A 16,634-nucleotide genomic window follows, 5' to 3' on the forward strand; every position below is an offset into this window, starting at 1 on the left:
TGATGAATGTGAGGCAGTCCTCCCAGTATCTTATAGTGGCAGCTAGAGATTCGCGTAGAGGAATGATGATCTGAACATCGTCTGCATAGATGTAAAATTTGAGGCCGAGTTCAGTGAGGTGATGGCAGAGGGGAAGGAGGTAGATGTTGAAAAGGGTAGAGGAGAGGGAGGAACCTTGGGGGACACCTTGAGAGAGGGTGAAGTGTGAGGATTCGTGATTTCCAATTTTTACAGAGAAACGTCTGTTTGACAGGTATGATTTGAACCAGAGGAGTGCAATGCCGGAGATACCTATGTCTGCAAGACGGGAGATGAGTAGGTTGTGGCTTATCGTGTCAAAAGCCGCAGATATATCGAGAAAGGCTATAAGGTAGTTTTGTCCATGGTCAAGGCCGGTGAGGAGTGAGTCAGTGAGTGAAAGTAAGAGGGTTTCGGTGTTCAGGTTTTTTCAGAACCCAAATTGGGAGGAATGAAGGATGTTATTTTCTTCGAGATAGTCCATAAGCTGGGAGTTTACTACCTTCTCTAAGATTTTTGCAATGAAGGGGAGATTTGAGATAGGTCGGTAGTTTGATGGGTCTTTGGGGTCCAAGGTGGGTTTCTTGATAAGGGGTTTGACAATGGCATGTTTTAGTGGATCAGGGACAGAGCCGGACGCTAGGGAACAATTGATGATATCTGCTAGGGGTTTTGCTATGGTGTTAGGAGTGGATAGTAGGGATTTGGTTGATATGGTGTCGGATGGGTGGGATGCTGGTTTAATTTTTTTGAGGATGGACTCAATTTCCTTGGAGGAGGTGAGGTCGATGGTGAGGAGTGAACTTTTAGAAGATTGTGGGGGTTGATTGTGAGAGAGAGTGTTTGATAGGTGAGTGGTGGTGTGGGGGAACCTAAGGAGAATGTTGGCTATTTTGTTGTGAAAGTACTGGGCTAGTTCTTGACTTTTGGAGTTGGCTTCATCATCAGTGATGGGGGGGGGGTAAAGGGTTTGGTGAGGGCTGCAACGTAAGAAAAAAGGACCTTGGGGTTGAATGTGTATTGGTGTATCTTGGTGGCGTAAAAGTCGCGTTTAGTTTTTTGAATGGTAAGGCGGTAGGAGTGTAGGAATGTTTTGTAGGATGCGGAGAGCTGCAGCGATGGGTTTTTGCTCCATGCTCTCTCTTTTTGTCTGAGAGTGAGTTTCATTTGGTGTAGTTCTTTAGTGTACCAGGGCTTGCTGTTGGGAGATGGGGAGTGTTTGTGAGTGATGAGTGGGCATAATGAGTTAGCTATGTCCAGGGAGAGTTTGCTCCAAGAGTTGAGTGCAGTGTCAGGGGATGTGCAGTCAAGTTTGTTTAAGGAGTCAGTGAGGGCTGTGGTGAGCTCTTCGGAAGAGCAGGATTTGCGGAAAGAGAAAGAGTTCTTATGGGGCTGGTTGTGGGTGGGGGTTGTGTTGATGGAGAGGTGGGTTTCAATAAGGGAGTGGTCAGACCATGGTACGGGGGTGCATGAAGGTGGAGAGGGGATCTGAATGTTTGAGTTGATAAAAACAAGGTCTAGGGTGTGCCCTGCTTTGTGAGTGGGTGTAGTTATAATTTGGGAGAAGCCTATGGCATGTAAGGCATCTAGTATGGTATCACAGGAAGGTGAGAGTGGAGAGGAGTCTACGTGGAGATTGAAATCTCCCAGTAGAATGGCTGGTTTTTCATTGTTGATGTTGTTGGATACTATTTCAATGAGGGGGGAGGGATCGTGTTCAAGTAGGCCTGGGGGGGCGTATACGAGGCATACTTGCAGGTTGGTGGATTTGAATAGGCCAACTTCGAGCTTAGGGTGGGGACAGGTCTTGAAGGGCCTGAGATTGAGGTTTTTTTTGGCTACTAGAAGTATTCCTCCACCTCTTTTTTTCAGTCTGGGCTGATAAGCTCTCTAGCCTGCTTCTGGTACATGGCAAGGGAAAGCTGTTAGTAGGGGGGGATTTTAATTTGGTTCGGGTATCGCGTTCAGACACCGCAAAAAGATACGTTTCCACTTCTTTAGTGCATAGACTAAGCCTGCAGGAGTTAATGGATACATGGCAACTACTTGATGTGTGCAGAGCATGCTATCTACATACTAGATCATATACTACTTATTCCTCCGCCCATAAATCTTACTCCCGAATTGACTATTTCCTAGCAGATAAAGGACTTTTTAATCAGGTTTCCAACTCTGATATAATCCCTTTATCATGGTCCGATCATGAGCTTATCAGTCTAAATATATTTGATTCATATGATAAAGGCATAAGATTCTGGTGACTTAATGAATCCCTCTTGATGGATAAAGAGTTTAATCAGACCCTTATCCTCAACATCAAAGATTTCTTCCTTAGGAATGATATGGGGTCAGTGTCTCCTCCCATGGTATGGGAAGCCTTTAAGGCTTATCTTAGAGGGATGCTCATTTCACGGGGAACATTTGTTAAGAAAAGGAATAATAGGGAAGCCCAGATCTTGAGAGATGCTATTGTTGACTTGGGACAAATACACCAAGCTACTGGAGAACCCCGGATATTGACACAGTTGTCTAAAGCTAGGGAAGACCTATTGAGGTTAGAGTCTGCGACTATGGCCCATTGGTTACAAATGACAAGGCAATCTTATTTTGAGGGGGGCAATAAAGCAGGGAAAATATTAGCCAATAAGCTAAAATTAAAGGGAATGGTGATACAATTTTAACCAATAATACAGATATCAGGAATAGATTTCTTGATTTCTATGCTAATTTATATAATGCCAACGCGTCTATCCATCAAGGCGATATGGATGCCTATCTGGATTCCCTCACTCTGTCGACGCTACCTGAGGAGTTGAGGATAGAGTTAGATGCTGAGATCACTACGCCGGAAATCTTATCTACTATTCAGTCTCTTAAATCTGGGAAATCTCCGGGACCGGATGGTCTCACTGCCAGATTTTATAAACAATATGACCCTTATTTGGTAGCACAATTACAGAAAGTCTATAACTTCTTAAGGGAAGGGGGCTCTCGCTAATAATGCCAATCTTGCAGGTATCATGGTACTCCCAAACCAGGCCGTAATTCCGCGGTCTGTGGTTTGTACCGGCCAATTTCATTGATAAATCTAGACCTCAAAATATTGGCGAAAATCCTTGCAGGTAGAATAAATAAATATATCACACAACTTATACATCAAGATCAAGCTGGATTTATTCCAGGGAGATTAGCAGGGGATAATATCCGTAACCTTTTGAATTTGATGTGGGTGGCTCATTCTAGTAAGTTGGAAGATCTTTTTCTATCCATCAATGCTGAAAAAGCATTTGATATGGTGCACTGCCCATTTTTATTCGGGGTATTAAAAAAAATGGGATTTGGACCTTATTTTTGCAGTTGGATTCACAAACTTTATGATAAGCCTCACTTCATTGTGGAGAGAGGGACCAGACAAGGGTGTCCACTACCCCCAGCTTTATTTGGCCCTTTTTTTGGAACCCTTGGCTATTAGAAGACATTAGAATAATCAAAAAAAGGGCTTCCTGGTGGGGGAAACTACATATAAACTTTGCTTATTTGCAGATGACATCATGTTCACGGTTAGGGCCCCACATACATCGAACAAGAAATTAAGAAATTTAGTGAAGCTTCAGGATTTAAAGTGAATTGGGAAAAATCAGAGATTCTCAACATTACATGCTCCCAAACCACAATTGATAATCTGCGCCTCTCCCATCCTTTCAGATGGGCCACTCAAAAAATTAAGTATTTGGGTATCCAATTCTCAAGTCACCCCAGCGATTTATTTAAAGTCAATTATATTCCCTTGGTACAAAAAAAATTTCGAGATCTGGATATATGGACATAATTGCCTCTGTCCTGGCTTGGGCGCATAGCCACGATCAAAATGAATGTACTTCCAAAACTATTATACTTGTTTCAATCCATTCCTATCACGTTACCCAATGATTTGCTTCAACAATGGCAACGGAAAATCTTTAGCTTTATATAGGAACGCAGACCACCTAGGGGCAGCAGACAAGTATTACATCTATCTAAATTGGATGGTGTGCTTGGGGTCCCGAATCTCCACTGGTATTATGCAGCCTCCCAACTACGGCCCCTGATAGTGTGTGGCATGATCTACGGGAACCTAAACATTGGGCTCAAATGGAACAATATTACATGTCAGGCATGCCACGTACTGCTATCCAGTGGCAACCAAGGAAAACGTGGAGGGAACTGCCCTGATATGTTGCCCACCACTAGAATCACTGCAAATGTGGGACAGATGGAAGGTAAAACTGGTTGGCGGAAAGAGCTATTTCTATCTCACTAATCTCTTTCATAACAAAACGTTTGTACCATTCATGACCTGGAAGGATATTGGACTCACTCAGAACAAAAATGGGAAGGTAATAAATGAATCCCCTTTACATCTTTATGCAGAGACTATGGCTTATCTTAGCAAGAACTCATGGCTTATAATCAACTGTCCCATTTCTATAGGGGCATATATCTCTCTTCTTTGATGATTTCAGATAAAACCCTGTTTGAGGAATTCTGTTCTGCCCCCTATGTTGCTAAAAAGTTAATTTCTAAAATATACAAATTGCTTAATGGACCTCTCTTTTCACCGCCTTCCTTTATTAAAAAATGGACACTTGATCTACCTTTCACCATTGAGCCGGACACATGGTCCCATATCTTTCTTCAAAGCTTCAGTCTCATCAAACATAGTAGAGAATGGGTACTTTATCGTTGGTCCCTTACTCCTGAGAGACGATGTAATTTGATATCTAGTAACACTGGCCTATGCTGGAGGGGTTGTGAGGAGGTTGGGGGCATGTGTTGTACCTTTATGGACTCGATTGCAAGATATGCTTTCAGTTATATTAGCTACACAAATTGAACTGTCTATGGACTTTGCATTATTACACAACACGGAAGGACACGATATGATGACAGTGCATTCGTTCTGCCTACAAGCTTGTATAGCTCTACGAATGGAGATCGCCAGCACATGGAAAACTCCTCACGACCCACAGTTTTCAGCTGTTTTGTGAAAATTGGATAATGTATATACAATGTACAAAATTACAGCAGATAAACAGCACAACCTTCAGTCATTCCACCACACCTGGGATGCCTACTTGAGATGGCGTGATTCTGGAGTTTGTCAGAGTGTGTGAATTCGAGACTTCTGAATATTTCACTCTTTATACCACATGACTCTATTCAGTTGGTATGGGTGGGGGTGGGATCAGTTTTGTAACTAAATTTGTACTCTATGGTGATATTTTCTATGCCTTATGTTTGAATTGTAATACTGTGTAAATCACCAATAAAAATATTAAAAAAAGAAAAAGAACCTATATGCTCTTTCCTTTCCTCCTGCCAGACCAGTCCAGACACATGAGTTATGTGCCCCGTGCCAGCAGATGGAGACATAGAAAAAAAACCACAAAGCTCACTGGGTCTGGTGCTGCCTTCAGCTCAGTGTTTCTTTGTCTCCAGCAGATGGAGACCAAAAAAAGTTTAAAGCTGATTTCACTCCCCCTATAGGAGTTAGGTGCTGCCTTCAGCTTTTCAGTGTTTCTCTGTCTCCAGCAGATGGAGACCAAAAAAAGTTTAAAGCTGATTTCAGTCCCCCTATAGGAGTCAGGTGCTGCCTTCAGCTTTTCAGTGTTTCTCTGTCTCCAGCAGATGGAGACCAAAAAAAGTTTAAAGCTGATTTCACTCCACCTATAGGAGTCAGGTGCTGCCTTCAGCTTTTCAGTGTTTCTCTGTCTCCAGCAGATGGAGACCAAAAAAAGTTTAAAGCTGATTTCACTCCCCCTATAGGAGTCAGGTGCTGCCTTCAGCTTTTCAGTGTTTCTCTGTCTCCAGCAGATGGTGCAGAGTTGTGGACTGGTGCTGCAGCTGTGCATAAGCTGCTCCCTAGAGCGCGTTAGACCCAGGTTCCTGGTGGAGCATAGGCCAAGTCTTGGGGTGTTCCAGGCAATGATCCTGGTGGGACTGATTCTCCCTTCCCCCTTGGGAGCAAATTAATTTGGGGCCCGAGTTACCACCTGATGAGTCAAACACGGGTGGTCCCAGGTGACTTTGATTCCTTGGAGGGTCTGGCAGCCAGAGCTACTTGAAGCACACACACTATCTGTTCTGGGAGAGCAACAGAGAAGGCAGTAAAGTTTATTAAAAAAAAAAAGGCTTGCAGCACAGCCTTTTCCCTGGACTGCCTCCTGTGGTGCTGTGCTGGATTTGGACTTGGTTAGGGGGTCTGAGGTGAGCACTCTCCTTCCCTCTGCTGGCTTCCGATAAGGCTGAAAAAGAAGGGAGGCACAGCATGTCAGTGGGTGTGAGTAGGCAGGCACCAGGCAGGTGGGTGTAATCCATGGGGGATCAGCACCCTGCCCTGGGTGGGTTCCCTACATCAAGCCCTGGCCTCTATGGTAGAAGGCAGCGCTGTAGCACACAAGGAACAGGGTCTGGTCAGCGTGCCCGTTTTGGCAAGGTCAGTGATCATTTTACTGCTGCTTCATGCCAAAAATGAATAATAAATTAAGCTTGCCAAGTTCTTTAGCTCTTATAGTTGAGCAGGGAAGTGTGAGATGGCAGCAACATTTTCCCTCAGGCAGGGCAGAGCTTGTGCAGCTCGAGTTATTAGTTCAGCAGGTAAGCGCTCATGCGTGCTGCATCTCCTCCCGCCCTTTCTGATTGCTGAGTGATGGAGGGAACAGCCTGCAGAAATGCCTCTCTTCCCTGATACATAAATGAAGCTCCCCAGAAGGTCTTTTAAGGTCAAATTAGACTTGTGAGGCTGAAGATTGCTGCAGCCTATAATAATAAAAAAAAAAATGTCCCAGGGTGGTCCTGCTTAGGCAGCATATTTGAATTTCTCCTTAAGCTCTTCTTGCCCTTATCCATGTGCCCGCATAGAACTGTGGGTGATCTCTGGCAACATGTGGGTGGGTGCTAGAGCACTACCCCGGCTGGATAAGAGCAGGGGGAAGGTAGCTAGTTCAGCAGACGGGGGGCAATCCCCCTCCTCAGAAGGAGATATAAGGCCTTAGTGGAGAGGCTGTTCAGTAGGGAGAAGCTGGTGACCCTTAATTCTGGGGCATGACCTTCTGCAGCTGTCGGATGAGCAATGAGAGGCAGTAACCTGAAGAGGTATCCCATATTCCCCCCTTCCCCGAGAGCTTCCTGCTGCATCTGACTGTAGGAGATGAGATCTCCTCACTATAAGACTCCTGGTTCCAACCGTAAGATGGGAAAGACAATAAGATATCTATAGCCCCTTCCCAGGAAAAGAAAGGATATGATGTTGGATCACCTAGGGGGTTGTCATTATCTTTTAAGACCACAATTGATGGATGGAAGAACCATTCAGAATGCCCCATGACCAAGAAACTGCATCTTGGGTTTTTTTTCTCTAGCCTCTCTCCCCAGGCAGCTATATGCAATGGCTTTGTGACTCAGGTCCTCCCGTGTTGGGTCCAGCAACCCTCAGAAGAGGCAGTGGTGACCTTCCCTGCAGGTTACAGTGTACCGAGGGGGCTGGTCTTAAATCTCCCCGTGTGAGGTCCTGCAGCTCCTGGATGGATCCATGGCTGGTGAGGGAAGTGATGCTACAAACGCCTCTGGTCAGATCTCCCACAGAGCAAATCTCAGGCTTGTACTGCTTTACGCTGTATCTAAGAGATGAACTGTCTTTTGAAGTAGTCCTGGAAGTTTTGGGACCAAAGGCTAGCTAAGGATGCATATCAGAAGCCCTTTTCCACCCCGAGTACTGCCCTGGTGGAGGGGGCAGTTTCAGAGGCTCTCGGCAGCTCCCTCCCTTCCAGGACAGTGGGTTTAGCTGCCGTGTACTCTGTGTGCTCCCTCACAGCTCTGGATGGTCAGATAACTCTCAGGGGGACTTCAGCCAGCCACAGGTTTTTGCCTCTTCCCTAAAAAGAGATCAGGGGTGCAGTACTATCTGTCAGGTCCCCCAGAAAGCGCTCTGCGTTCTTCTATTCTCCAGGACCTCTTAGGGCTGGTCCTCATTCATCCTGCAGGGGTTATTAGCAGATATTTCTCAGTGCGTTATCCTGGATCCCATCAGGCTTTTCCCTTCTGCTAACAATGATTCTGGATACCAGTCGATGAAGGGTTCATGGAGCCACACACTGATTCCTCTTCTAATCAGATGTCTGACTATTCAGGGCTGCATCAGAGCAGGAATGACGTTTGGCCTCAGCCATGGTTATACAGGTCTGCTACCTCCAGGCTGACTTTTGATTATCTTGAACAGCAATAGATTTTTTCCATGAATTCCCATTATGGGTAAACATAAAATGTAAAAACCTAGAGAGAAGAGTTGAAAAAGCAATACCCTCTTTGAATCAGACAGCTCTGTCTCAATAATGCAAACCAAACCCACAGCATTACCTTGGATCAAGTCTTCAGTGATGGTTGCTTTTCTCTGTAACACACCTGGCACTTACCAATATAGCATTAATGCCAGCAGCAGAATCACAGGAACCTTTTGCTTAGCATGCAACTCAGCCACTCCTATAGGGTGGTGGTAGCAGAAATTTACCAATATAGCATTAATCCCAGCCGCAAAATCACAGGAACCTTTTGCTTAGCATGCAACTCAGCCACTCCTATAGGGTGGGGGTAGCAGAAATTTACCAATATAGCATTAATGCCAGCAGCAGAATCACAGGAACCTTTTGCTTAGCATGCAACTCAGCCACTCCTATAGGGTGGGGGTAGCAGAAATTTATCAATATAGCATTAATCCCAGCTGCAAAATCACAGGAACCTTTTGCTTAGCATGCAACTCAGCCACTCCTATAGGGTGGGGGTAGCAGAAATTTACCAATATAGTATTAATCCCAGCAGCAGAATCACAGGAACCTTTTGCTTAGCATGCAACTCAGCCACTCCTATAGGGTGGGGGTAGCAGAAATTTGCCATATTGAGATTTAATCTGAACACCTAAAACCCCATATTATATCTCCCTCTACCCACTACCACCTGAATTGTATCACTGCCCCCCTCACCCTGATCTTTACTGCCCCCCTCACCCTGATCTTTACCCAGTAAGTTCTAATCTGGCCAATCGAATAGACGGATCATCTAGTAAGCTTTTGTTTAGTGATCTTTACACAGTAATGTCTAAACTGGCCAATCGAATAGACGGATCATCTAGTAAGCTTTTGTTGAGTGATCTTTACCCAGTAATGTCTAATCTGACCAATCGAATAGATGGATCATCTAGTAAGCTTTTGTTTGGTGATCTTTACCCAGTTATGTCTAAACTGGCCAATTGAATAGACGGATCATCTAGTAAGCTTTTGTTTAGTGATCTTTACACAGTAATGTCTAAACTGGCCAATCGAATAGACGGATCATCTAGTAAGCTTTTGTTTAGTGATCTTTACCCAGTAATGTCTAAACTGGCCAATCGAATAGACGGATCATCTAGTAAGCTTTTGTTGAGTGATCTTTACCCAGTAATGTCTAAACTGGCCAATCGAATAGATGGATCATCTAGTAAGCTTTTGTTTAGTGATCTTTACCCAGTAATGTCTAATCTGGCCAATCGAATAGACGGATCATCTAGTAAGCTTTTGTTTAGTGATCTTTACCCAGTAATGTCTAAACTGGCCAATCGAATAGACGGATCATCTAGTAAGCTTTTGTTTAGTGATCTTTACCCAGTAATGTCTAAACTGGCCAATCGAATAGATGGATCATCTAGTAAGCTTTTGTTTAGTGATCTTTACCCAGTAATGTCTAATCTGGCCAATCGAATAGACGGATCATCTAGTAAGCTTTTGTTGAGTGATCTTTACCCAGTAATGTCTAAACTGGCCAATCGAATAGATGGATCATCTAGTAAGCTTTTGTTTAGTGATCTTTACCCAGTAATGTCTAAACTGGCCAATCGAATAGATGGATCATCTAGTAAGCTTTTGTTTAGTGATCTTTACCCAGTAATGTCTAATCTGGCCAATCGAATAGATGGAACATCTAGTAAGCTTTTGTTTAGTGATCTTAGATGTCTAGTTGGCTTGTATATTTGAAGCCAGATTGAGGATGGATTATGTAAGAGAATGAATAATGGTTAGTATCTTGTAAAGAATTCTGAATTTGATGGGTAGCAAATGCAGAGAAAATAAAATTGGTGAAACATGATGGTGAACCAAGTAAGATACGAACGGCTGCATTTTGTATCAGCTGTAAAGGTCGGATTTATTTATTTATTTGTTTGTTTGTCTGGAAGACCTAAGTAAAGCGCGTTACAATAGGAGAAAATTAGAAATTGAAGAACAGTCCGAAAGTCACAGAAGAGGACATAAGTGCTTGAACATATGTGATTTAAAAAAGGAATTTTTATCACAACACATCTCCCTAAATGTTAAAGAAAAATCCAAATTTAGTAATACACCTACATTTCTAGCTTGAGGTAGGATGGGTATGGGGGTAACATTTAATAGCAAATGAGATGCTGGTCCATTAGAAGGGTTTGCAATTGATGATAGACGATTTCTGTTTTATTGGGATTTAATTTGACGGTTATGAGACAGCCAACTATTGATGGTGTTTATATACAAGGCGACAGTGGAAAGTGTGTCTGACCAGGAGGATTTGTATGGAACAAAAAACTGGATGTCTTCAGCATCTATTTTAAATTGAATATCAAGAGCAGAGAGTAAGTGACAGATGTTAAAAAGAATTGGTGAAAGGGAAGAGCCTTGAGGGACTCCAGAAGAAAGTGTATAACGATTTGAAGAATGTAAACCAATGTTAATCTTTTGCAAAAACAAAAAAAAGACTCATTTCTCCCCTCACTGTACTGGGGTGGGGGAAGTTCCCAGAAGGGCGGTGACCCCACCAGCGCTGCCCTCCCTCCCCCATGGATGTCGGCCAAAATCCCCATAATTCTGAAAGCCTCGAGCCCTCACATTGGCCGGCTCTTCAGGGACACTGAGTCCAGAGAACAGGAAAAGAGGTGCAGGGTGCTGGGCTCCCAACGTCTCTGCTCCCACAGGTGTTGGCCAAAATTGCTGTACACATCTGCATAACAAGCGCGCAGAGATCTTCCATGGAATATCAGCTGGACTTGCATATAGCGTGGCAGTTAGGTGTTCTACTAAAATCCTAGCCCTTTCTGTAATGTTTTGGAAAGAAATGTACAAATTGTCAGAGCAATAAGTCTCCTGAATCTGAAAGAGAGAGAGAGGATGACAGAGAGGGAGAACGGAGCATAAACAGACAGACCGTGACGGTGATGAGGGGGACACAGCACAGAATCTCGCAATTGACCACATGCGACTGCAGATTCGATTGGATCCTGTTTTCACAGAGGGCATTAGATGCCCTTTGCGCTGGGGCATCTCCTTCTGGCATGCATGCCTCCCTTGTGCGCCCTTCAAGCCGAAAGGAGGCAGTCATTGCCCACTCCCATATGTCACACTGTCTTGCAGTCTTATCACAGGTAACCAGCAGTATCTTTATTCAGAGAGAGGGGGAGGGAGAGACAGACTGAGGCAGAGAGAGCAAGGTTTTTCAGGAGAAATCTCTGCCTGTCTCTTTCTTTCCTGGGGATCTGTTTCCCAGAGTCTCACTGGATCCAGTGGAATGCACCACTGCTGCCAATAGGTTCTGATTTTATTCCGCCTCTGAGTGCTGGTGCTCCCTCATTCTCAGGCGTATCCCGGGGGGAATCGCTGTATGGGCTGAAGCCGGCAATGCTCCCAGGAGACAGATCTGTGAGTGGCTGCTGGCTCTCCTCCTGATGCAGCGGGTTCTGCTGGACACTATGGGGACGCCGCTTCTGGTTCCGGTCCCAGCTGAAGTCAAGAAATAGGGTAAAGCAGAGTGACACTAATAGGAACAGGACTCACACATCCATGCAAACCCACAGACCAGTGTCAGAATTCACACTCCGGTGGACCTCTGTCAGGAGTTTCACTATAAGTAGAATTGAGGGAGCTGGAACTTACCAGAATTTGAGAATAATTCCAGTGGCAACAAGAACAATAATAATAGAGATGGAGATTGTGACATAGAGCTGGGGATCTGCACCTGGGGAGAAAGAAAAGTGGTCAGTGCAAGCACCGAGGGATGGTCCACGCAGGTCCTAGTGTGCAGTGCATGGGGATGAGTTGTGCAGGTCTCAGTATGCAGTGCATGGGGAAGGGTTGAGTAGGTCTCAGTGTGCAGTGCACGAGGAGGGCCTGTGCATGTCACAGTGTGCAGTGCATGGGAGGGCTTGGGCAGTGTACAGGGAGGGGTTATGCAGCAGTGAGTTTGCAGTACACAGGCAGGGGCTTGTGCAGATCTCAGTGTGCAGCGCACGGGGATGGGATGAAGTACACAGGGATGGGTTGTGCAGGTCTCTGTATGCAGTGCATGGGGAAGGGTTGAATAGGTTTCAGTGTGCAGAGCATAGGGAGAGGTTGTGCAGGGCTCAGTGTGTAGTGCACAGGGAGGGGTTTGTATAAAGATTTGGGTAACCTACCTCTAGGATAGGTAATGCCAGTTACAGTTCATTTGTGTGAAGAAATTCCTCTCAGGTTGTATGACTGGTAAAGAAATTTCTCAGCCTTGTAACTAAGCAGGTTGTACGGGTCTCTGTGTGCAGTGCACAGGGAGGGGTTGTGCAGGTCTCCATATGCTGTGCATTACATAGTGAATGAATGAAAGATGTCTATAGCATGGAGCGCCCACACTAAACTCTGCTTCCACAGGAAATAATTCTGAATTTAATATCCTCAGCAGCAGCTGCTCTGACAGTAATAGATATTGATCCCTGATCAGCTGGCAGGCTTTGCAGGTAACAAGTCCTTTCACATAAAATATTGTTCTTTTTCTCACTACAAAAAAAGTCCATTTCTTCTCTAGTGAGAGGAATGGGAGTTGGGGAGTTCTTGGAAACAGACCCAACCCAGTATGGGATAGAATGGGGAGATCTGGGAAGAGGGGTGAAAATGCCCCTTCCAGTTGCAGGAGATTGGGAGAGATTTTGGGAGGCATACAGCACCACCCAATGTGAGTCACAGGGGTCACTCTGGGAGTGAGAAGGAGGAGAGTTTTGTGGGTGGGACAGAATGAGGGAAGGAGACAGGTCCTCCCAGTGTGGAATGGAAAAGGGGCAAGCTGGATGAGGAAGCTTTGCACATCAACATGCAAAACAGAATATTCAGAATATGCCAGAAACTGCCCCCTCTACATCAACATGCAAAACAGAATATTCAGAATATGCCAGAAACTGCCCCCTCTACATCAACATGCAAAACAGAATATTCAGAATATGCCAGAAACTGCCCCCTCTACATCAACATGCAAAACAGAATATTCAGAATATGCCAGAAACTGCCCCCTCTACCAGGCTCTCTGAAGTAACATAGCATCCTGGGAAAAAAAAACCCACTTGGCACCTGTGTAGCAAACCTGCCTCACCAATACAGAGCTAACACCCAGAACTCAAACAATTACAACCCAACATATGAAAAGTCAGCAATGCAAATATTGCAATGTGCCCTAGAACATCACTAAACCTCCTATTGGAAAAATAGAACCAGCCGGACTGCAACTGATCCCTATGCAGAAAATAAATGCTAGCTAAATACCTTACAATGCAATAAAGAAATACAGGCAGACCCTCACAAATACAAACTAAATAACCACAGACTACAAAGAGAAAGATGCAGGGAAAACCTAAACTGGAAACTCAAAGAAGACAGATTCTGTATGCAATGCAACACTGGAGAAATACAGGCAAATGTCCAAAAGCTGAGAGAAAAAATCACAGACTTCCCACAAAAGAAGTAGCAGGAAAAACTGCGTCTAATCCTGGGGGAAAGAGGAGAAACAGCAGCGAGAGCAGCGAGAGCAGCAGAGTCTGTGGGATCCTGGCCCCGGGCCAGAAATGAAAGTTGATCAGGGACAATATGGACCAGCATCAAAACCTGAGGCTTGACCCTGATATTGTAGGCCCCGTAACCTGCACCTTCACTTGACTTATGGCTTTCTAATCTTTCCTGACCTTTTAATTTTAATCATTCTGTATATTACTTTGCAATGCATATAAATTCATGCCAAGAACGTTATCTGAAACTGAATGAGTACGATGGGAGGGAGATGGCTCCCTTCCAGGGGAATAGGGGAAGCTGTTGGGGTGCGAGGGAGGGAGATGGACGCTCTGGGGGTATCTGCGGGTGGATGGAAATTCTGGGGAGTTGTGGGATGTCGGCAGTGAGGGGAACGGAGAAGGGGTGGGTTTTGAGGTGGAATGGCTGCATCTCTGAAGTATGTGACATGGGGGGAAATTCTGATGGTGGGTGAGGCACATCTGGATCTCAAAATTACCCTCTGTCCTGGGACCAAAGAGGAAAGGTTGGAGAGTTGCTGGAGTCTCTCTCAGGTTCACATCATCGCCTTGATGTCGAGGGTGGGAGTCTGGGAGGGGCGTGATTGTGCCGTGGCGGAGGACAGATCTGTAATCTGGGTGGAAGGAGCCAGTGTCCGCAGAGCTTGGATCCACATCCTCCTCGTCTGCCACTGTGGGTCCCCACATGATAGCCCAGGGGTACTGGGATGAGGGTAGGCCTTCTTCATACCCCGCTGGGGTGACTGGATGCTGCCCTGGTGCCGGCCGCAGTCCCTGCCGCTTCCTGCGAGCCTGCAGGCTGGAGGAGTGTGCAATATGCCATTTCTGCTCCCAGAGGGGTCCCGTGCTCAGCTCCAGTGGCCGTCCCTGTACAGTGCGTGATCTCCCAGAAGTGGCTGCAGCACTGGACGTATGGAGAAATCCCTGGAAGCTTGCCACAGGTGCACTCAAAGTACTAGCCACAGCAAGAAAGACAGAAAGGAGCAGTGTCCAGATTTGGAATGGACTGAGCAACATCCAGCTGTGACAGCACCGAGCTGTGACCCTGAGAGATGAAACAGAAATCACCAGTTGTATGTGACAGTGTCTCCTACTGTATGAGGCTGGCACTGCAGAAAGTGTAAATTCCCTTCCTCTCTCACCACCTGCACAGCCAGTTCTCCTGTGCCATTCCTACAGCATCACTATCTCTTATTTCCCCACACCCAGCGCTCCTACACCATTCTGTGGAGCACATCCTGCTGGGAGAGGCTGGGACTGCAGGAGCTGTGAGCTCCCCAGAGCCGGTGCTCCTGCACCATTTCCTACACTGCCTCCTGCTGGGAGAGGCTGGGACTGCAGGAGCTGTGAGCTCCCCAGAGCCCGTGCTCCTGCACCATTCCCTACACTGCCTCCTGCTGGGAGAGGCTGGGACTGCAGGAGCTGTGAGCTCCCCAGAGCCAGTGCTCCTGCACCATTTCCTACACTGCTTCCTGCTGGGAGAGGCTGGGACTGCAGGAGCTGTGAGCTCCCCAGAGCCAGTGCTCCTGCACCATTCCCTACACTGCCTCCTGCTGGGAGAGGCTGGGACTGCAGGAGCTGTGAGCTCCCCCAGAGCCAGTGCTCCTGCACCATTCCCTACACTGCTTCCTGCTGGGAGAGGCTGGGACTGCAGGAGCTGTGAGCTCCCCAGAGCCGGTGCTCCTGCACCATTTCCTACACTGCTTCCTGCTGGGAGAGGCTGGGACTGTAGGAGCTGTGAGCTCCCCAGAGCCAGTGCTCCTGCACCATTTCCTACACTGCTTCCTGCTGGGAGAGGCTGGGACTGCAGGAGCTGTGAGCTCCCCAGAGCCGGTGCTCCTGCACCATTTCCTACACTGCCTCCTGCTGGGAGAGGCTGGGACTGCAGGAGCTGTGAGCTCCCCCAGAGCCAGTGCTCCTGCACCATTTCCTACACTGCTTCCTGCTGGGAGAGGCTGGGACTGCAGGAGCTGTGAGCTCCCCCAGAGCCAGTGCTCCTGCACCATTTCCTACACTGCTTCCTGCTGGGAGAGGCTGGGACTGCAGGAGCTGTGAGCTCCCCAGAGCCAGTGCTCCTGCACCATTTCCTACACTGCTTCCTGCTGGGAGAGGCTGGGACTGCCTAGAGAGTTAGCCCTTTGGAAAGTTACTCTGTAATCCTGTGAGTTTTCTTATATAAGGACAAGACTTAGAAATAATTATTTATAAAGTGATTGAATCGCTTGCTGCTCCCCCTCTCCCTCACTAGCTCTGGGCTTCCTCTCTGGCCTGCTTTCCCATATCCTGGCTAGCTATCACTAGATTAGAGGGGAGACATGAGGATCTTACCGGATAGCAAAACCCATATCCGGTTGGGTCCTTCACTTCCAGCCCAGTCTCATGTTAGCAGCTCACTGGAAAGTAGGAGAATACATGGTGGGACATGTGACATCTGATGCAGCACACAGACAAACAGACAGACAGACACCGTGTAGGAGCCTTTTTCTTCTGAATCTGAGGAAGGGATTCAGCCTTGGTATACCTTCTCTCTCCCCCATGCTTCACCCTCTGGAGGTCCCCCATACTCTGAATCTTCGTTTAACTTTCTAGTTTAACAACCATCTGTATACCTAAGTACATTTATAATCTCTGTAGCAAACAGTGACATGTCAAACACACTAGCGAATGATACAAAATGGACAGCTAGAATCCCAATAATGTGAATTCAAAGCGGAATAAAACTGATGCTGTTTTCAGCCCCTGCGCTGTCTGCTTTATTTAAGGA

At 46.3% G+C, this 16,634-nt stretch overlaps 1 protein-coding gene across 1 annotated transcript; it reads right to left on the reverse strand.

Moving 5' to 3' along the window:
- Window positions 1-11,599: 11,599 nt before the first annotated feature.
- PIANP (PILR alpha associated neural protein) lies at window positions 11,600-15,640 on the reverse strand. The gene is made up of 4 exons (XM_029581287.1): window positions 15,570-15,640; window positions 14,350-14,825; window positions 11,982-12,063; window positions 11,600-11,828 (listed from the first exon to the last, which is right to left on the reverse strand). Exons 1-4 carry the CDS (start codon window positions 15,638-15,640, stop codon window positions 11,600-11,602), a joined length of 858 nt encoding a protein of 285 aa, XP_029437147.1.
- Window positions 15,641-16,634: the final 994 nt, after the last annotated feature.

Source organism: Rhinatrema bivittatum, chromosome 16 (genome assembly GCF_901001135.1).
Source record: "Rhinatrema bivittatum chromosome 16, aRhiBiv1.1, whole genome shotgun sequence".
NCBI classification, from domain to species: domain Eukaryota; kingdom Metazoa; phylum Chordata; class Amphibia; order Gymnophiona; family Rhinatrematidae; genus Rhinatrema; species Rhinatrema bivittatum.

Bases quoted from the DNA above. Each gene is read 5' to 3' on its own strand.
- PIANP (XM_029581287.1), bottom strand. From the start codon at position 15,640: ATGGTGCAGGAGCACTGGCTCTGGGGAGCTCACAGCTCCTACAGTCCC. The intron at 14,826-15,569 runs GTAGGAAATGGT...TGCTGTGGCTAG, and splicing joins CTCTCCCAGCAGGAAGCAGT to TACTTTGAGTGCACCTGTGG. The intron at 12,064-14,349 runs GTAATTTTGAGA...CTTTCTCCCCAG, and splicing joins CTTTGGTCCCAGGACAGAGG to GTGCAGATCCCCAGCTCTAT.